At 33.4% G+C, this 22,942-nt stretch overlaps 1 protein-coding gene and 1 long non-coding RNA gene across 4 annotated transcripts in view; both read left to right on the top strand.

Annotated features, from left to right (window-relative positions):
* Positions 1-22,942, top strand: part of Nachralpha4 (nicotinic acetylcholine receptor alpha4) — a 145,639-nt gene that overhangs the window by 26,214 nt on the left and 96,483 nt on the right. For all 3 annotated transcript variants that reach the window (XM_070309245.1, XM_070309246.1, XM_070309247.1), the window contains one exon: positions 22,546-22,590. In XM_070309245.1, coding sequence (XP_070165346.1) covers positions 22,546-22,590 — 45 coding nt within the window. The remainder of the gene's footprint in view (positions 1-22,545; positions 22,591-22,942) is intronic.
* On the top strand, positions 14,168-14,576 carry LOC138940223 (uncharacterized). The gene is made up of 3 exons (XR_011447964.1): positions 14,168-14,200; positions 14,292-14,338; positions 14,558-14,576. It is a non-coding gene; the product is annotated as an uncharacterized lncRNA (long non-coding RNA).

The following is a 22,942-nucleotide window of genomic DNA, read 5'->3' as shown; positions in this document are numbered from 1 at the left end:
ACAATCGAAGTTAAATCATACAAATTTAAACAGCATTAAAAAGCTAAATTTACTTTTGAATTTAATGTAATTTTTAAGTTTCATAATATTTTTTATAAATTTTCTTTTATCTTCTCAATATTTGTGTATTTAAAATTTCTGATGTTGACTGAATATAATGGTGATTTCATCATTATATTATATACGCACATTTTTTAAATACACATTTATTATTAAAATATAACGATAATAAGTTCGCGTATATCAATACCCGCGCCTTGGCTCTTATTTGTCAGTTCTCTCATTTAAAATTTCTACAATTATTTTCATATGTTCTTAAATTTATGAACAACTTTTTGTGCAAATTTATATATTCTTATCTCAGATTGAAACTTCTCCCGATTTCACGAAAACTGGAAGATCGATTTTCTAAGTTCAACCGTATTCGACTATCGCTTTTCCCAAAAAGTACTCGAGCTTTCGAAACGATATTTTCCAATCTATCGGAGCTCTCGCGACTTATTGGATTATCTCGTAAACACAGAGATCGTGTCATCTGCAGACAATGTCCACAACGCAGCGATGCCTCGCCTGCAAACAAAAGAGAAGTCTTACAGTTTTCCACTCGGGATCAGATTGGCAACAGGATCGGAAGTCCGCTCGATTTGCAGACGCGGTGAACTATAAAGCACATTATTCGGCCGCTCAACGGATATCTGAACTTATTCGTATGTTAATATATTTCCCAGTTTGGCAATCGGCCAACTCGATTGGCCTCAATACCGTACGTGGGACAAGCCACATATCTCGATGCATCGATGCATCGCGCCATTCGCGATATACACACACAGTATCGTCGACACATGTATACACACACACACACACACACACACATATATATATACATGTATAATAATCTCTCATGCACATTCAGCCCTTAACATTCTATATAAGAGTATAAAGTATTTATAAACGTATTTGCGGCGGCACTTTACGTGCTAATAATTAAAATTTTTTTTTTATTGATTTTCGAATAATAAATCTTGACATTGCATTTATCAAGATAAAAATTTTGAAGAAAATATTAGTAACATCTGCTTCTATAAAAAATATGCATAATAAATAATACAGATTATATTGTATATTAAAGTTTTGTGTGCACGTGTTATACATATATGTACGAATGCTTTAACAGCGATGACGTTTCCATGCAAATAACTTGAAAATGCAAAGTAAATATCTAGTAAAGAAATTATTCATATCAGATATAACAACAAAACGCTTGATACTTTTAGCTTAAAAAAAAATTCGTACGTTTTTCGTTCTCATGTTTAAGAGCACTTCGCTTCGTTTGTATCTGTGTGATTCGATGTTTATGTTTATACTACTATCCATTAAAGAGGCGCTTAACGAAAGCTTGGACGTGCGTGTTGCAAATGCCGAATTCGGCGTCGTTTGCACGAAATCAGAGCAGAGGGATATCCGTGCAATTTGCCAGTCTGACATTTATTTACCTGATCGGGGCGGACACGTTGAATCGCGGTGACGTCGACGACGACGAGCGGTTTAAATGACAGTGGTCGCGCAACGCGGAACGCAAATCGGGTTTATCATTACGACCTGGCGGATATCGGTTTGCCGATCACGCTCGGGATCGATTTGGATGTTTCTTTTTTACCGTTCAATATCCGTGTTTCGTGTCTATACGACTCGATCATCTCAAGCGTGAGCAATCAAGCGTGAATTTCGACGCTTGTCTGGAAAGAAATGTGTGAAAGCGATTCATTTCAAAATTGTTTACCCAACTTATTTAACATAATCTACTTCCAAATATGCAGACTGCTTGAAAATGCAGTCCGCCGGATTCAACGGTCCTACCTATTCTCCTAACAATTCTGGAATTCCTCTTTCCGTTGAAACGCTCAGAACTTGCATCGTGGCTTCTCCCTTAAATATCTTCTCTGCTGCTTATATTACAAAATGTTTTATTAAAAAAAAAAAAAAAGACTTCAGTGCTGTATATTCAACTTATATCCACGTTAAAATGAAATCTATGTTGAAAGATTTTGGATACGGGATTACGTTTATTTCTAACAGTATAATCATATAAGTTCAATTAAAATTTTAAAATAAATTATTCTCATTATTTTTGTGACCAATCATCTTCTCCGCCATGTAAATTTATATAAAACATTCTTTCCAAGAAATTAATCGATAAAAGATGCGCAGATGTTTGTGCCATTAGTTAAGGATCAGATGGTGTCGCGGCGAATGTATTCGCACTAATCGGTAGTACATGGCATGATAATTGCAATAGCAATAATGCTCATCCATTTTGCATCTGTTGCATATAATATATATACATATATACATGTATATATATATTCATTTTCTCATGAAATTAAAATGTATCTCTCTCGAAAGGTTTTTTAATCCACTATTTGTCTTTTATCGTTTAAATCGGCAAAATATAGTAACCTATGATTGTACAGGGAGAGAAGATAAGTTGAGAGAGACATAGGGAAAAAAAAGAATAGATTTTTCTTTTTTCTCTCTGTATCCCTCTTCTCACGATAAATAAAATATTATTTAACAAAGTTATATATACATCTCTTTCCTGGGATTTATATTATTGACACATTCGTAGCTTTTCTCTATGTCAAATTTTTATTTTTCTATTTGTTATATTTAATTCTATTTGTTACAGGTGAAAAAAAAATTTCTCCTTAATACAATAGATTCTTCCTCTTTTCTACTCTTTCGTTTCCTTTCTCTCTTTCATTCTCTGCGACAAACCGCTGGCACGCTCGTCGCGTTCGCATTTTTGCTGGGTCAGTTCTTCTCCCTTTTCGTCCTGACCTACATCTCGGAGATGCTTTCTCGTAAAACCATCGCTCAAGTGCCCGATTCCCTTCTTTTCGGCCGTGAAGCGTCTATTATTCATTTCTCATTTTATCGCCTAGTCGTTTAACGCCAACACAACGCGCTAGGAACGCGAATAGATAATTCTTTCATTTGCTTCTTCTTGATAAAAAGGATTATAAAAATTTTACGATGATCGTAATAGAGAGAGAGAGAGAGATAAAAAAGTCACGCCAAAGAAAGAAAAGTAGAAATGAAAAATGCATAGAAAAAAGGAAAAAAAGAATTCGTGTTACGTTAACAATCTCAGAAATTTTCAATTATAAACTTTACGCGCGTATTCGATAAGCATGCGATAAACATGCAATATCGGATGACTAGATACAATCTTCAAAATAAGTTACATACCCTCTTTCCAATTAACTAAACCGAATCAAGACCGCCTCCGGAATTATTTAAATCAGTAATAACAGAACAAGCGTCGCGCGCCGCTTTGCATTGTCACTATACCTGTTTTCGGCGACAACTACAAATACCATTCTTGTGGCTCCCATCTTGTTCTCCCTACTGTCAGCCGGTATATTTCGAGCGCATACACATATACACACATACCGAAATTTAATTACTTTCAGCACGGGTATCTACCGAAACTCCCCTTTAGCCCGTAATAATTTCGGAAGTCCCGGGTAATGTGTCGGGAGCGAGGAGTATCCGAGGAAAGTCGCTCTAACTTGAGAAATTCGCCGAGACGAGGATATTCTAATCCCCCCCCCCTAACCACCCCCCCGCGCCATCCCGCGCTTAATCCACGCCGTTGTGTACTCCGCGTGTTAGGGACGATTAAACGAGCTACCATTTTTACGCCGGGACGGTGATAAGAACTATTGTATATGGCAATGCTGCTGCAATTAAATTTAATACCGGCAAACGAGCATTGCCGTGATTAAATGTTGTCTTATGAATGCATATAAGCGCGCACACCCGCATGAGAAACAGATTGTTCCTTTCTCAAATACGCGATATTATTGAGAAAATAATTTTTTAAAGCACTCTTTTTCTCTATATACAATTATTATTTTAATTGCGTTCAAGAATATTTTTTTTAAAACTTAATTACTATCTAGATTTAATAATTATTTGTGAAAATAATATAGGACATTAAATCTCGTAGTTGAAAAGGTCATTTTTTTAATATAACGGAAAGAAGAGAAGGGAAAATTAATTTTTTTCAAAAATTGATCGCGTCTTGATTTTCCAGATTCTGCGCGATTCGAAAGAGATAGATATATGTAATAGAGACAAATTTAAAAATTTGAATATACTTCTCTTTGTACCAAATGCAACAAAGTCCCATATCGCGAGTCACGTGCGACCTAAATTACCGGCGTGCACGGCGTCAGAATTTCTCTGGATATGTAGCCTGAGGCCACATGCCGATTACAAGCGTAATATCATAATGTGTTGGGAAGCGGAATGAGAAAACGAGAGGAATAAAGCATGAAGTATTTGCTCGTATATTATATCTTTGTGGAAACTATTATTACGAAAAAATTTACAATATACTGCAGCTACAAGTAATTAACACTTGACTTATCTCAAATTCTTTCTCACAGCAATGCTTTTTGTTATATTTCCTCGATAATTCAGGTTCTGATAATTATGAAATTATTATTAACTTGAGAGAACATTTATGTATGCTTAATTTAACATAATGAGATTCATATTATGTTTTCATTATATATTAAATTACTATTATTACGCGAATTAATTGCTGTGTAATTACTATGAAATTCCAGTTCCTCTGGGATTACTGACGTTGTTAAGCATTAAAGAAAAAGTCTCGTAATAATACGTATTAATATTGTCAACGCAAATAAACCTGATTGATAACCTAATAACTATTTTTTTAAATTCTAAATTTTCAACATAAATTTAATATATACATATATAACGCTCTTTCTAAGACGACAAGAGTGAAATTACCTAAGCTTTAAATTCTCGAGGATAATTGAAAACCACCACGTGTTTCTTTAAGCTAAGGTTATTTCCTCGTCTGCTAAGATGCGTTTTTAAAAACACATGCAACATTACCTTCGCACCGAATGTGTCTGGAAATGACTAGGGATTTGCATAATACGTTTCACCATTATACTTTGCTTCCTAAGAGTCACACTATGCAACATGCAACAACCGCGTCGTGCAACGATATTTTGCGTCGTTCAGTAAATTCTTCGTCTTTTTAACCTTCGCGCGCATACACGAGCAACTTATCTTTTATCTACTCATGTCAAATTCTTTATTTATTTATTTTTTTTTTTTAATTTTGAAGCTAGAAAAGAACCAAATATTTTATATTTTTTAATCTATGATAAACATTCTATAATTATCAACGATTTATTAGTAATCTTATTGATAATTTCATCTTCTATTCAGAAATTGCCAGATATCTCGCATAACAAACATATATGAATTTATAGAGTGATCCGATATTACATTTTGTCGTACTATTTAAACGATGTAAGACATCTTGCAAAGCGAAAATTTGTAGTAAAAATATAGCAGGTTCGCACAATCGTGACAAATATATTTCGAAAATGCGATACATAGACCGGTTCGGCGGTACTTTATTGTGGTCGCGTACGTAAAGGACCGCATGAGTACCTTTCACGTATCCTACCTCTCATCGTTTACGGACCTTGCCTTGGAATTCCAACTAGGACAGTAATTTTCCCCAATGCTCACTCACTACCATTGCCGTCCACCAACACAACCTACCCTTTCTCTCTCTCTCTCTCTTTCTCTCTCGACGTTCTCATTCTATTTATTCCGACTTGTGCGGCGATCTTGTTGCGTGCAAAAGGTGAAGCAATACATCTAACGAAATAACAGACGATGATACGCTAATTAAAGTCGTAAGCGGTTAATTTACCATATCACCATTCCAGTATTATGTTTGAAAGTTAAATCGTATTGTTAAATCTTTTAAATGTCTCTAATTTGGCACATATATTTTTTACACACCTAAATAGTTTCGGGAATATTTAAATATATTTTATAGTTAAATGAAAAATATATAAAAGAGATGTATTTTTTGTCTTAATGTAAAATTTTGTATTTAAAGAGATATAAATTTAGATTAGAGAAATGAAAAAAAAATGTATATATTGAATTGAGATATAAATACATATACACGCTATAATACTAATGTAATATTTAATTGAAGTTTGATTATCGATTTCGATTCAAATAACAATATTCAGAAAAATATTCAAAATTAAATAATGATATATTAAAATCAGAAATAGTATTGTAGTATGGCAAAACATATGTCAAGTTTAATTGAATTTTTAAATACATTACACAATCAAATTAAATTCAATTGGTACATAATTTAAACGAGAAAACTGTAATTACATATTGCGAATTATATATTCAGTTTGCACAATATTACACCCAAACCTTATTTTCTCTATTTCATATTCCATTTCAAATTGTTAAAATGTATTTAATCGTTCCTTAAAAAAAAAAATTTTAGGAATTTAAATTATTAAGTTAAGACTAAAATTATTAAATTATTAATTATTATTAAAAATTTTTTTTTACAATAGACGCTTAAATTATGTCTGTGACACAACGAGACTCGATCATATAATCAATTCGTAATTATTACGACTCTTGTTTACAAATACCGTACACGAAATGCTTGTGGATATATTTATACCCCTATGCATATTCTATTTCTTCATCCCATTCATCGTTATCTAGCCTGGTCTGTCCCTTCGATTTTTTTTTTTTTTTACGTCGCGCCATGAGAACCTTACCGACGCATTTAGAAAATAATGTCTGCATGGTAGCTTTAGAAGAATGTTTTCGGCAATAAGCCGGCAATACCGAGACGACGGGGATTGTAAGCCTTGAACACCCTGCGTTAGCGACTTCGCGGCATGGCGGACGAGGAAGAAATTCGACGCCGCAGGCGCGATATATCGCTTAGTAATATTTGCGGAAAATATGAAGGGGATGCATGCAATCGTAGCGGGTGTTCTGGAGGCAAAATTCTCACGCGTTTCGTCGATTCGTCACGTTCTTGCGATTTATTTCGAATACTCCCTCGCTCGGCGATAGTATCGACAATACAAGAAGAGGAATATATAACTTCTTTACCGTTTTGGCTATGCAACGTTTGATACGTCTATAATTGAATTCGCACGTGCATGCAATTCTACGAATTTCTCTATAATTTTATCTTAAGAAGTATGACTATCTAGCAGCATACAGGAAATAAGCGTTCGCGCGGTGAAGCATGAATTTGTCATCAAAGAAACTGCAATTTGTATTTGACTCGAGGCATACACAGGGGTATATTCGCGCGGAGTATTTTCTCGTAAAGAGTAAAAGAGACCCGCGAGGAAGAGAATCTTTTGGAAACACTTATTTAGATGAGAGTGTTCGTACTGAAAGAAAGAAGCGACTTTATGCGCGCACGTTTACATAAAAAGGGAGTATCTCCACCAAACGGAAATACACGAACAACGTGGAGCGTTTCTCGTATGCATACGGGTAGATACATATTACGCACAGACGCAAAATGACAATTGCGTTTGGAGACGCGATATTTATATATCTACCAGAAATGTTTATTTCGGACTTAACGCCGGAAGATATATGTCATGGCATATATCGCGATCGACAACAATTTATTCGCCAAAATAATTGTTTACGATCGCGCGTTTTCCTTATACTTAATAATTCGAGATGCAGATTGCAGATTACCAGTGTAATATATGAGATATTTTGTTCATATTAGTAATTATGCATTCTCTAACGTATCTCATATACATATTTGTCGCGCTTAATATTGAAGATGAATCGTCCCTTAGAGATACGCACTGAGAGATCCATTTTGTCGAGTGAAATATAATTTGTTTGAATCAACTAAATTTCTTGTTTGGATATGGGCAAACAAATCCTTTAGTTAATACAATAAAAAAATTTAGATGGAAAATTTGATAATACTAACACACAAATTTGGTTCAGTGAACAAAATAATTAATTGTATAAAATAAAATTTTTGATTGTTTTTTATTTTAATTTTGTTCACATTTGTGTTTTAGTATTACCAAATTTTTCAACTGCAGTTACATTTGCTTTAGTTACATCAACCAAAGTTTATCCATATTCAACAAGAAATTTACTTGACAGTTGTCTCTTGTGATACGATAAGAAAAAGATATATAGATTATATTCTCCATTTTTTCAATTCTCTCGTCGTTAACGAGAGATTAATCAGTATTTCCCGGACAGATGAATCCGCCATGATTGAAGATGCACTGCATACTGCACATCACACTACACTGCATAACAATTGACTGCGCAGTGACACATGAATGCGCAAAATAGCTTATGATATTCAAGTAAACGATTTAGTTCAAGCAACAAATACAATTATTTAGAACGCGATGAGATGGATGAGTTTGTTATCGCAACAATAAAATTTTATTCAGATAAACAACTCCATGCAAACAAAATAGTTTGTTAGTGTAACATTTAACTTCTTTCCAGTAACATAATTTTTATTAAATAAAACCAAATTATACATGTTCAGTCAACAAAATGATTCAATCAAATAATTTTGTTTTATTTAACGAAATGAGTCTCTCAGTGCGATTACTTAGATTATACGATACTATTATAGGTCTAAAATATATCAAATACATTTAGGCAGCTTTCTTCTTAAAATTTCTGAAATACCTGACACTTATAATTATATCTACGAAAATGATTAATATTAAAATTAAAATTTTCCGTTTAATAAACGAGAATCGAAAATCCTGAGGATTGAACGTGGAAATTTTGCCCTGCTCGCGCGAAAACCGCGGATGCAGGCAAATGCATTTCCTGCTCGACGCGTCCAACGGAAATCCCGTATACGATAGTTGCGTTATAGATATCAGTTCCATGACAAATATTGAAAAACGATTGTCACCTGCTCTTTCCGACGTAATGGACGCCTGTAAAATATATCGCTTATCCCTTACGTGTCTTTCTCCTTTTCGGCCCACGCAATTTTTCTATCACTCCTTGCTAGTTTGTCAAAAACTTGCGCAACTGAAACGGCGCTAATTGAGTTCGCAGAAATTTAATGTTTTAATTAAATCTTTCACCAATATCATTTTGTGATTAACCGCTACACGACTCTCACTCATTCACAGATTTTCACCACGAGATTGTTCTTTATATAACATTCGGAAGTCCATTGTCATGGAAATGGACACTTTTTCGGGATTTTATTTGGATCATAGCCCAATATTGCAGAGAATAAAAAAGAAAGTATTACATGTCATTGTCAAATGTGTGCCGATGACACGATATAGAAAATTTATATTTTCAATTTATTGTTTAAGTAAATTTGCATTTCTTAAATACACCGAGTAATTAAGAAAAATTAACTATCTCAAATAAAGTCAGTCAATTAAAAACCTATAGAAATTTCATGAACGTTGAAATAAATTATTTTTGACGATATAATGCGGTATTATATCACATTTTTTTTATGCGTTCATTCATTCTGTAATAAGCTTAATATTCAATATCAACAAAGTAATAATAATGTTCACGTCAGACTGAAACCTAATAAAATGTTCAGTCGGATGCTGCAAAGTAAGGCTTTAGTCCATTGCGACGATAAACTTTTGCCACAAAACGCGAACTGCGCAACTGGCGCTACAATATCTGCAACGACCTCGCTATTGTCTCTCTTTTTTTTTTCGAAATGCAGTCAAGAAGTAACGAGAACGTCGTTGCAGAGCGGATTTAATTAAAGTACAGCAAAAAGCATGTAGCTTAATGCGGTATGTCTGAAAAAAAAAAAAAATGGAAGCGTAATAAAATTGTAAATAATTGTTTGTCACCACTCTTTACTCGCTTAACGAGCGTTAAAACCGCCGACGTTATTCACGACTAAAGAATATTATATGATATCTCAAAATCCTCATAATTTAATTAGATTCTTTTATATATCGGATATGGTTCATGTTTTAATATTTAGCGAGGAGAAGCCATCGCGAAAAAACTTTCACAAAAGTTGCAAGAAAAGCGCGGGTACGATATACGAAGATATTAAATATTTTCCTGCAGACTTTTTTAACAATTTTCATTTTCCAGTAGTGCATCTGCGACCCAGAGCTACGTATAATACTCGGGCATATGAGTATTTATATTAAAGTAAGCCGTGATAAAAGAAAAATTAATTTGCATAGAAAAATTTCTTATTTTGCTTATAATCGCTTATAGCTCAAGAATTCTTAACGTTTTGCTAAAGACGAAATAGATTCTAAATTATACAAAAAATATGCTAAATTTTTTTAATCCATTTTAAAGATGTAATACGCAATGAATCCAGAATGAATGTATTGTAGTTGCAATATAGTGCTCCTATTTCTATATCTTATATATATATATATATATATATATATATACAATATATATATGTATATATCTTGTATGTTATTGGTAAAAATCTAAAAATACGATTTAACAGCTGGAGAAATAATAACTACAGTTGCATACAATGTTATATGTTATATTTGCACGATTGAAAATCGTCTAAATTAGATATCAGTTTAAATTGCATCGAAGTGTCAGTGCATCTGATCGGGATTAGCAGCGTAATTTCTCTCTCTCTCTCTCTCTCTCTCTCTTTGATAGAATAAAGCGCTTTCGTCTATCTGTGTCGGGTCTCGATCGAAACAAGCCGGAATTATATATCCGTATCGATGTGCGTTAATGACACGAGTGGGCCTCGCTGTGGCTACCGAACCTCATTCGTGCCAAACCACCGATCTGTATGTATATATGTAGCAATCCGTGGGCGATGAACCGTGGGCGTGTGCCCACGCTATAGCCCCTGGCATTCCTGGCATTCCTAAACCGGAGGTCAACCCGAATCAGATACGAGCTCGTCCAGGAATTGGAATAGCTCGCTTGTGCAACGTGACGATCGAAGCTATTTATTGATCGGTAGCTTTCGAGATGATTACGCAAATATCAGAATAAAGAATCTCAGAATTATGTGTATGTATGAGACAAAGTGCAATATTCGTATTTTTGAAATTTCACATCTTCAAAATATACGACACTATACAATGTCTTGCAAAAATCGATTCTGATTGCATATTGTAATGGAAGTATACCTGCAATTATTCATAATTCTTTCGCAATGTTTATTTAAAATATGCGACATATAGCTTGTTCGGAATAAGAGCGAAAAACTCGTATAATTTTTAGATATCGATTTTGCGATTTTATCGCAATTCTTCCCACACATTACACACTTCGCCGTTTATTTTATTCTGAAATATTTCGAGAAAATTTCTCATATCAAAATTATACATTTCTTCGAGACGGCGCTATTCTGATTTCTTTTTGTATATCGTATAAATAACGTATATATGAAGAAAGGTCTATATTAGGACAAAATTTCTTATTCATACAAAGTGTCGTAAATTGTCATCGCCAATGTGCCGCGTTAACCTCGGAAAATCTCGCAACCCCTAGTAGAATCCTTCATAATACGTCGACTATCTTCGTCTCGCGTAGAAATCGTCCAACGATTTTTTTTTCTCTCGTCCTGCATCTCGTAGTTGAATATTCGCTGACGTTACGCGCGATGCAAATGATAAAGAATTTACATCTTCCTTAATTTGCACAATAATGGCGGCGTCACCTCTCGACCCTGTTCTACTCGCGACCGCGACTCTTCCGCGAGGAAACTTTCCCGTCTGATTCTGCGTTAAATTCCCTCGGAATATTCGTGTTATCCTCGACGCTATATATAATCCGTAATTGTGGTACTCATAGTACATGTCTGTCGTAGACATATTTTACATTAAACAGTAATAAGAGTAGATGCACGATTATTACAGCTCATTATATACAAAGTGACGATAATAATAGAAATACATATAGAATGATTAATTAAAGTTATATAAAACTAAATTGAAATTGCAAAATAAATTTCTTTCTCAGATTTCTTTTTTAGAACATTAATTTTAAAAGTTTTAATATCTTCTTTCTTCTTCAAATAATAATTTTATTATCATATAATATATTATTAAATTAAAATAGCTATATATTTACAGAGTGCAAAAGAAAATAAGTATATATCTTAATTTATTCTATAAAAGTAATAATTTTTACAGTATATTTTTAAATCTTTTTTCAAACTTATGTCCATGGCATTTCATTTAGATAAGTCTCTTTAGATAAGCACGCCTTTTTTTCAGCGACATTACTATCGATGAAAAAAAAAAAAAATCTAAAATTCAAAAGATTCCGATCTTTTCAACTTCAATATTCTTTAAAATAAGGTTGACAAGTTTTAATTAGATGCTAACTTGATCGTGATAGTCGAAAGATATTTTAAATTCATGAACCTCGCAAATTAGGCTCGAGATCGTGTCTTGCTAGAGTTAATGATAGTCCGCGATATACTCGTGTAACTTTCGCGAACATTTCCTGCCTTGCATAACAGCAACTTAAAATCGTGCCGCCGCATAAACGCAAAGCAGAAAGTTTCGGGAACTTTACACGGAGAGATATTCATTTGCGCCCGAATCTTATTGCTGTTTCGTTATCAAAATTTTGAACAGCTCATAAGACGAGCTAAATAAATTAACAAAATTCTTTTTATCTATCTTTCGGTCCTACGTGTGTTATTAAATGTGTCGTCGATTATAACAAGCGTGCCAGATCATGGATTATTTTCCAATTGTTTATGAAACATTTTTAAATTATTTCCTCGGAGAATATTTCAATTCTCGTTAATTCTCCACGATGAATAAAGGAGAAGCTCGAGAGCTAATAAATCGGCAACCGATCATTACCAAACTGTATTCGTTAATCGTTAAAATCCAAGCACTATCGTATTGTACATTTAGCAGCAAAGTCGTTACGCAAATTTCGATGCTCCCTAACGGACTTCTTCATCATCTCCATGCGACGTGCCATGACAACATCGGTATTTACGTAATTATTGGGTCGGGGATTCGCTTTGTGGCGTTGTGGTTCGTGAGATGCCTCTCGAATGTATACGTCATCATTAAACTAACTACGGTATTCCGCTCTGTCAACGACACTTGTCGGTATCTTTAATTAAACCACTCATTTCGATAACGGTATAAGTTCAGAGTTCTGAAGTATTTTGAATTTTATTAATAATCGCGACGTGTGAGCTTCTTTTTAGCTTGATTGAAGAATTTGCTATTAAAATCGTTCGTATTCAGATATAACTGTGTGAAAGAAACTTCCTCGTATCGTATATTGCAGAGTCAAGATAGGAAGTTCGAAATTACATTGCAAACTCGCGAAAAATTGGCACATTGATAATGTAGATACCAACTTCGATAAACTAAAGTTTCCACCTGCGCTTTTAGCGTGCTTTTAGAAACTATTTTGCCATTTCTAAAAGAATTTACTTCATATAAAGTACTCTGGCAGTCTCTTCCTGATAAATAATATTATATTTTCTTACTATTTTGTCTTATTTACTTTATTTTCAGCGTTTTGATAAACGCATAATCGCACTGTCTCTCATTTGCGAAATGTCGAATATTTATTTCTTCTTGCTTGTTTGCCTACACATTATAAAACTCTGCGTTACATTAAGAAATTATTTATTAATTTTATCGCGCATTGTTATGGAACGGCGGCTTCATTTGCTCGCTTTATAAATAATTTTCTGATCAGAGAGATTCACGGTTATCGTGTTTTACATTAAATAGTATCGATCAACTTTATCTATTATAATAGCAATTGATTGTTTAAAAACTTATTCATCATAAGGAGACAAAATAAATCAATAAGCAAGAGAAATAGAAAGAGATATATTTATTTTATTAGTTTATATAAAAATATATGCTATATAGGTTTTTCTTAAAAGGCATAAATTTTTAGATTTGCGTTTTCTATTTATAACTTTATGTGTAGCAAAATAGCAAAGCATTTCCGAGAATTATTCCCATTGTATCTAATTCCTCGCTTCAAAACACGTCGCCACGTAAATGAGAATCATTTCGCGCGAAATACGTGGCGACAGCTGCGTAAAACATCGTTCATAACGAATAAACGAGGCCACTAATCTACGAAAGTGATCGAGAAGATACTGCTTCTCGATATGAATACCCAACAACCGTCTACTCCAACTTTCAGAGCTACGATCCCGTGTATGAATGTTACAAACCGATCCAGAGTGGCGATAGAAAGCCACCGATCGACTTTACTGAAATCGATAACGTAGACGTAGATCGTATGCGGGATCATGCACAATAGGGCCATTAATGCGTCAGGAGGTGCCTGTTAGGTCAGATTAGCATCGCAAGCTAATAACTATATCTAGCGATAAGCGTAACTCATCTTAATCTTCGCTAATTCAAATTTCAAATTTCATCTAGTTAAGAGAAGATCTCTGTTCGCCAAGTGACTATCTAGTCTCTATCTGGTCAGTAACGGATATTACGTAGATATATGTGTGTCATAATAAATTTCAAATAAAAAATTATAAAATTTAGACTAAGAAAGAAACATTAAGTATGAAAGCGTTAATAAGCAAAAATTAGTGGCACTAAATGTAAATTTTCTCTTTTTCTGTCTCTCTCTCTCTCTCGCGATTCGGTACCGACGAAAGGATATAATTACATACGAGAATTCGTAATTGTAGGAAATGTAATATAATTAGAAACGAGTCAACGAGATTGACATTACCGTGCAGGGCTTAATCGAGCTGTCTAAGAGATGAAGACGATAGTCAGACGACATATGACGAAAATCATAATGAATCTCGTCGTTTCGCCTCCGTCACTCAGGAATGTGAAATTACGGCAAGAACCTGTCTGGCACGCTCGCTAATACATATCAGTGACTTCGATCTTCATTAATCTTCTACCCTCGATCGATCTTGAACATCTGAAGTTCTTCCGAGCGCAATTTCCACGTTCGCTACCAACATTATCTATCTAGTCTGGAGTCAATTGACACAATCTCTGTAAAACTGTTAACTGCTTGTTAAAATTGTTAACTTTGCTAACGAGTTTAAAATTTCTCCTGGAAATTATTTCTTTCTTTTCATGGGACATAATTCTACCCTCTTTCGACGCCTATTAAACGCGTTCCGATTATTCTGTGTATAATCGATCGACGCATAAAGTCAGTTGAGTAGCTTTTCGTGTAACATTCTTAAAGTAGCCGACGTCTCTTTGTTTAACGTAGGGTGCTCTCGCCTTTCCATTTTCTCTTCCCTTCGCGCGTCATCCGCTTCCCCTTTCGCTCATTGATCAAACACTATCTGGTTATCCCCACTTCTAGTACCGGAATTACTTCACGATAAGCATCCGCCCCCCTCCCCCTTACCGTACACTCGCTAGTATGAACTGCACTCTTCGGCGTCACAATTTACCCTGATACCGATGCACAAACGTCAATAAGTTATTATTTATCACGATAACGACGACCATGGATGAGCCACATTGTACGTATAAATATTTATAATTGTAATTTTAGTTATAAGATTCATCCTTTAAATAAGAACATTAAAGAGACATTTGAAGAATTAACATACGTTAAAACGACTAATTAATTGAACTGAAACTAATTCAGGTACTGAATGAATTAATAAATAACTCCGACAGAAATTATTTTTCTCGTTTAGAGAAATTCTGGTCCGATTTTATGCAGATAAACGCGCGTAAATACATATGCCTTGAAACTGGCGGGGTAACTTTTGCGTAATAGCAAGCTTACCCGCTCGCAAGCTTCCTTTCCTAGACGAGCACTCGGTTCAGAATACTCGTATGTACATACACATACAAACAGCTTACGCTCAACGTAAGCTTTCTACGAAGATCAGGGGATTTGCTCGTAAATATGTAAATTTTCGCGGGTTGTGCGCGAGGGCGGTAGGGTAAAAATATGGCCACGCCGAAAGCTGCCGATACGAATGGATATTCAATTACGATCAACGTACGGCGATTTGTGCTGGGGAAACGAATATAACTGCGGTTTGCGACGAAAAGTTTAATATTATCATTATTATTTACATTTATTAAGTTTCTTAATTCGCTTCTTGCTGTTATTTAATTTATTAACATCTTGATTTTAGATTCTTCCATTCAATATTATTAATCAAATAATTTTAATAATATAGTTATATACTATGTGATTAATCAGATGATTTATCAAAATATTAAATGTAAATTAAACGTGAAATTATATTTTCTAATCAATCGAAAAGATTAATCACGATATAATTGCTATATATGATTAAGATTGATTTCAATAAATTAACGTGCATTAACATATTGTAAAGATTACTCTTTAAAATAACTTTAATAATTGCAGTAATAATATTTGTATTTATTGATTATTGATTAATGATTAATAATTACAAAAATACTTTATTAAATTAATTTTAATTAATGATTATGTTTAGCGATCACTCTGATCATGATTAAATTATTTATTAATCGCTCACTATAATAATCATAAGAATAATCAATCCTATCTCCGATGCAACGGTGCAAAGAATAATTTGACACTGACAACTGTGTAAAATGACGGAAGTCATCTCATCGCGAATGCCTTTTGGATTTTTGCGCGATTGCATTATTCATACGCAACGAATCACGGATGCAGAGGCGTCGTACCATATATGGCAGGGGAAAATAAGGACCATCTTATTATGCGTCAGGCGTATCGGCTTTTACATTGCGCGTTGTTATTATTCCGTAATAACATTGCACTCTTCTTAATCTGTTCTTGTCCGATGCATCGAATACAAAATGCAGCATCTGTGCCCAATCACTTTCATATACATTTCAAATCGCTCGGCAAATAAATATAATATATCTCTTAGAGAGAGAATAAATTTTTCAGTTATGAGAGAAATTATAAAGAAGGAACTTTGGCAAACTAAATGAAATAATAATATAAAATACGTTTATAAATTCAAAAAATTTTCGATGTCGCGTTATTTAAAAAAATGTAGTCGTTTTAAAGCGCAATTTAAAAATTTTGATTTTATTTCGAGATCCACCCCCATAACATGATATATTTATAGCATTCTCATAAGTGAAGTATATGCATCGTAGGTTATATAAAAAATGCGGACTTATGCCCAATATATTTTAAATGCATTCCAAGAGGCTCGCGGAACTTCTCTCTACATGTTTTCCCGGTAAAATGGTTCAGAATTGCACGTTTAAAATTTGTGACGTAAAATTTGACGTACCCTACTCGCCGCGCGAGTATCGTGTATAAACTGGAAGCAGTTTCAGAACCGCGGAAAAGCTCCGACAGGTCTAAGAGCACCGAGCGTTTCTTTTCACACGAGCGGATTTTCTGCGCTATTTCCACCAGAAACTTTTAAATAAACGGGCTTCCCTCCTTGACCCAAAAGTTCCTTTTAAAAGTAGCCTGATCCTAATAAAATAATCCTTTTTAGCTGACCTCACTACACAGTTATGTTAACTTGAATTTAAATAATGTTCTCCCCAGACAGAGAGAATCCCTGAAAATTTTATAAACACTAAGCAAATGTAAGAGTATCCATGACAAAAAAATAATATTAAAAGTCTCTCGAAAATCAGATTGAAGTAGCGCTATTGTGTTTTACATATAATTCTTTTAATAAAAATTATTTTCTAAATAATACAACATTCTATTCGCAGTGATGCAAAATATTTTATCGATTGCATGAAAATGGTTTGGAAAATCTTGCTACTCGTTTCCAATTGGTTTGTGGAAACATATTGATCGATACCAATAAGTATAGTTTCTTTTTTATCAGCGTTTCAGTGATTGTCAAAATAGCTCTTATAATTATTGTAATTTAATGCATATAAAGAATCACATTGACTCAATATGTTTGAATAGCACATGTTAAATTCATATCAGCCCCAGAAGTCGAGACGTTCGATATGTATTCTTTAACGCAATACGTTTGTATGCGAAACTGAGATTCTTTTGATAAACTTAAAAATATATAGAAATAATACCGTATTTTTCAAGTTACGCAAAAGAATTAAGATAAATGTCCCAAAATAGGCATCGGGAAGCTAACTGTTATTCATCGATATCTGTAAATGTGATATAAGAAGAAAGATATTTATAAAAACTTTAATTATGAAGATAAGTTTATCTAATTGGAATATATATACGTATATTAAGCGTGCGCGAATACATAATATTTTTTTTTTTTTTTTATTAGATTACGAGATCTCACATCTTAGAATAGGAAATTTTTCTAAATCATTTACGATCGGTCCAAAATATTCCGTTACGAGCAAAAAATTATGCTTCACGTAAATTTGTGTTGTCACGTCAAAACGTTTCACGCGTTTCGTGAATATTCAACAATCTTAAATATTCAACGCCGGAAAACAGAACATTATTCATCCCCACGGTGCCAGCCGTCCCAAGCATACATCTATTTTTGCCACTTTAATCCCACTCCAATCGGTCATCTTGATTTACGATGTCAGAAATGAAGAAATTATTCTCGAGAACATGAGCATATTGCTATTGTCATGTTATCAACTTCATAATATTTTCCGCTTGTATGACTTACACTCATCGATTTATCCCGAATATCGTATCGTAATGTTGGAACTCGATTTTTCGCTACAGTATACAAATCTGCTAAACTCAATTAATTTTATTTTCTTAATATTTTACATTTAGCAAAATAGAAATCTTTGAAAAAAATATGACAATTCTAAATATACGTGAATATATATGTGTAAATTTTACATATAAAATATTCCCCTCTCTCTCTCTTATATTTTTTTAATCAATTAAATTTACATTTAAAGTCTTAATCTGATTGAATTCATCTAAAATTATTATTGCAAAATTTCTCTCTGCCTGAAACGTCCATCTTTTTTTAATTGCGAAATTCTTTATTTAAAATTTAAATTTATGCAATTTTTATATAGTATATTTTTACATAAAAAATAATCTTCTTATTTACTCTTTAAAAGTTGATATTATACGCCTCGTGTTTTGATTCTCTTATTTTCTTCTGCATCGTTTTATAGGAAGCTCGTACAGGTACAAATCTTATTTATCGCCGTCTATAAATTATGTTAAATTGACGTTACACTCTCGAAGAGCAATACAAATTAGATCTGCCCTAACAACGTTTGCCACTCACTATCTCACTTTTCCTACAATCGCACTTCTCGCATCTGTCTCACGTTCAACAACGTTATAGTTGCTACGAGAGGTGACTGTAGAAATATACGCGATGTATATTTTTATTCGAGTGGATTCTTAAAAGAACGAAAGAGAATCAAACCGGATTTATCGAAGTGAAATTTTACTATATTATTATTATTATTATTATTATTTTTTTTTTTTTTTTTTTTTTTTTTTTATAGTAATATCAAATATAAATCCATATAATCCACAAACGATAAGAAATTATAAAGAGATTTTTATATATCTGATATATCTTATATAAGTTATAATATAATATATAATTTAATTTATTATTTAACACTAATTTTAATATTGTTTGATTAATTTCATTCAATTAGATCGATCGATTATTAATCAAATATACCATTTTGTCGGTTTGATTTTCTGAGCTTATTGTATTGTACATATGATTATATAGCGTATTATAAATATTAGAAGATTATATATCCGATCATGACAAAATAGTACATTTAATTGATATTAATTGATCTAGTTAAATGATAATAATTAATTAAACATTATTAATTGATAATAATTAATTATTATCTGTAATGTGCGCTCTCGCTTTTCCTCTCTCGTTAGATGTGTTTCCGTCGGAAAGTAGCGATCGGGTATGTATCTTGCGCAATAATTATCATTTTCATTATCATTACTAAAGCAAACGGAGTCCATCCTTTCCCCGAAGATAACCAGCGCAATGCGACACATGCGGTGTAATATGCGGGAATTAATTAGGAACGGTTGCTGCCCGGAATACTCTTGCGTCTACGCGCGAAACTCGACAGGAATTTTCCATTTACGAACTGCATGGACATTACACATACACGAGAGACTAATACGCACCTGTGTACCAGAAAGCCGTCGCGTATGTTCGAATCAATTAACATATTGCACGTTTGCACTAATGGTCGAAGGGGAGACAGGTAGATAGGTACATTCGCCCGCCCTGTCGCAATCAGAGTTTAATTACATGTATAGTAATTTGCTAATTACCGTTTATTCTATACTCGCAATTCGTCACGAATCGATAGTTTGGATAATTATTGTCTTTCTATATTTGGATCATTTATATTTGTCATCGATTAGCGCAATGAGTTAATTGCAATAATAATAATAATAATAATAATAATAATAATAATAATAATAATAAAAAGAAGAGGAAACTCCTAACGATAATAACAATCTCTCTTTCTCTCTCTTTACTAGTATTATTGCCATTGTTAATTAATGATTTACGGTAATAACCCGAATGACAGAGCTATTATTAGTGTTACTAGTGATTAGTATGATATAATAATGATTCAATGTACATAAATTAGAGAGATATTATATTGTTTTATAGTTTTGTTATTAATCCTATTAGTAAATTATTGATTTAATCGTTACAGATACATGTGACATTATTATCATTATTATTGTTGCCATTTTACGCGAGACAGTCGATATCGTCCCGCGTCAAGATTGATTATTCGCATCGACGAATGCAGTCGCATCGGCGCGGAAATTCAATCGTACAAACCGACATGTGAGTTTTCCACTTGCCGCAGCCACAATCTCGTCGTGACATTAATTTCAAACGAATCGGCAAATACACGAGCATGTATATCGAATGTGCTCGAATTAATTAATGATTTCTATAACGCGCGTCTCGTCGCCGAGTTTTATAATCTCGCGCAAAATTCAATGTATTTTCAGAGTATCTGAAGTCAAATATTGTTTTCCTTACGTAAATAACGTTTTTCGAGTGAGACATCATTTCCGATACGAAAAATCAAGATAAATTCTGAATTATTGGGAAAATATGATTCATTATTTCAAACAATTGCTAAGAATAATTTTGACCATTCACAAGAGAAACGCTTCATTACTTTTTCTAATTCTATTATCTCGCGTGGATTTTATTAATTTTCTTATATTAATTTTTTTAATACCGCTTCTACACGATACCATTATGATTTTATGAATAATGGCTTAAGTGGCACTCTTCGCGTGAAGCAACGGCGTTTCTTGACAGCACCACGGTAGTGCATCAACTTTCCGTTACATTTATATTCACGATGCAGCGAAACGTACAGGCCGAAGCTATATCGATATTATTACATTTGCATGTGAATGCAATTCGCGTACCCCCTATCGTGAGAGAATAATTCACCCTACAGTGAATATCCATTCAATACCGGCACTCGGTGCGATTATCTTGTCGGACATCTTCCCATCGATGTCGCAGCAGAAGCTGTCAACATAATGAGTGTACATATTTATTATTTTATATGATGTGATAATATTTATGAACCATACACAAATTTTCATCGCGCGCTGAAATCGAAATCAGAAAAACATGGAAGCAACGAGAAAATGATATTATATATAAATACAAAAATTTACAAGATGACGCGAGATTTTTTGTGACCGCTCTTATTTTTCAATTATTAATAAATGTTCCCAACTTGTTTTTCATTCTTCTTTTCCTTTGCTTCTTATTTGATTCGTTGACTTTTAGTATTATCTTTTATATTTTTTCTCAGTCATGTTCTCTCTCCTTGTGTTGTTTCGCTTATTTAATATTGTATCGCCCTATAAATCATTTTCTCTTTATACGGACATCAATTTTTATACGGATTATTTTCAATTTTCAATTTTAACGCTATTCTCATTAATTTTTATATGATTTCTCTCTTTCTCTCTCTCTCTCTCAATAGTTTTACTAATTAATCGTTGCATAATTAATAATCCAAAGTATTAAATGTGGGGAAAGGAATGACAAATATATTAATATGACATGAATGTTTGAGAGTGAACCTACCTTTGACACACATTACTTGCATTCAATCAGAATTAAATTTCCGCGTGCATGCAAACATAAGCGACTGCGTGTACCATATAGATTCCACATGCGGTATACTTTGAAATGTGAATGTCGAAGATTCACGAAATAGCGGAAAGTCCAAAATCGCATACCAGCAGTCCATAACTGGGATTACCACTGCAAGTTCAACCATCTATACGCTCGACCAGCTAGTTGGTCCAATTAGTCGCGGGACGACGTTAAATCCGGAAATTACAATGCGCTGTCGGTGACAGGCACAAAAAGGAGACGCGAGGGATGTCGTACGCTTTCTATAGAATGCGTCCCATTACCAAACGCTTGCCAAATGGCGTCGTGGGAACCATTATCGAGAGATAGATATGTCATTCAGTTGAAAGAGAGATCCAAGTAAATAATAAAAAATCAGAGCAAGATGTAATGTGGAATAAATCGCAAAAATATTACGACAAATATACGTAATTAATTTGAAAATAATTAAAATAAACTACAAAAATATTTAAAAATTTAAAAAAAGATAATTATAAATAAATTATATAATTGTTGAGAGATAATCAATTCATGCGACTTCATAATTTATAATCAATGTAGAATTCTCATTTTTAATGAGGGAACGATTTCTGTTGCAGAACTTGAAGAACCAAATCATGACGACAAATCTGTGGGTGGAACAGGTAAGCGATAAATGATTTATTTTGAAACGTTCAATCCTCGTGAATGTTTTATCTCTATTAAACATCTTCCTCGTGATCTTTCACAATTTATCACGACATAAAATGCTCGAACTTTTAATATTATCCAACAATTTTGACCAAGTTGAATAATTCAAGTAATATATTGTAAAAGAAATCGTAAAAGATCGTTTTTTTTTCTCCCAACCTGCAATCTGACATGCGAAAAGTTTGAAATAATACCAGAAACAACTTATATTGCTGCTTGTAATTGGATCATTACAAATGTTAGAAAGAGAAAATATTAACGGCGCAACCGAGGGAGAAACAACGGGGGTGTTCCGCTACTTCGCGT

The sequence above is a fragment of the Polyergus mexicanus genome, unplaced genomic scaffold (genome assembly GCF_030449975.1).
Source record: "Polyergus mexicanus isolate NDT 795.1 unplaced genomic scaffold, iyPolMexi1.0 SCAF_16, whole genome shotgun sequence".
In the NCBI taxonomy this organism is placed as follows: Eukaryota; Metazoa; Arthropoda; class Insecta; order Hymenoptera; family Formicidae; genus Polyergus; species Polyergus mexicanus.
Note: the sequence above shows the minus strand (reverse complement) of the source record. Positions and strands in the feature narration are given on the sequence as shown.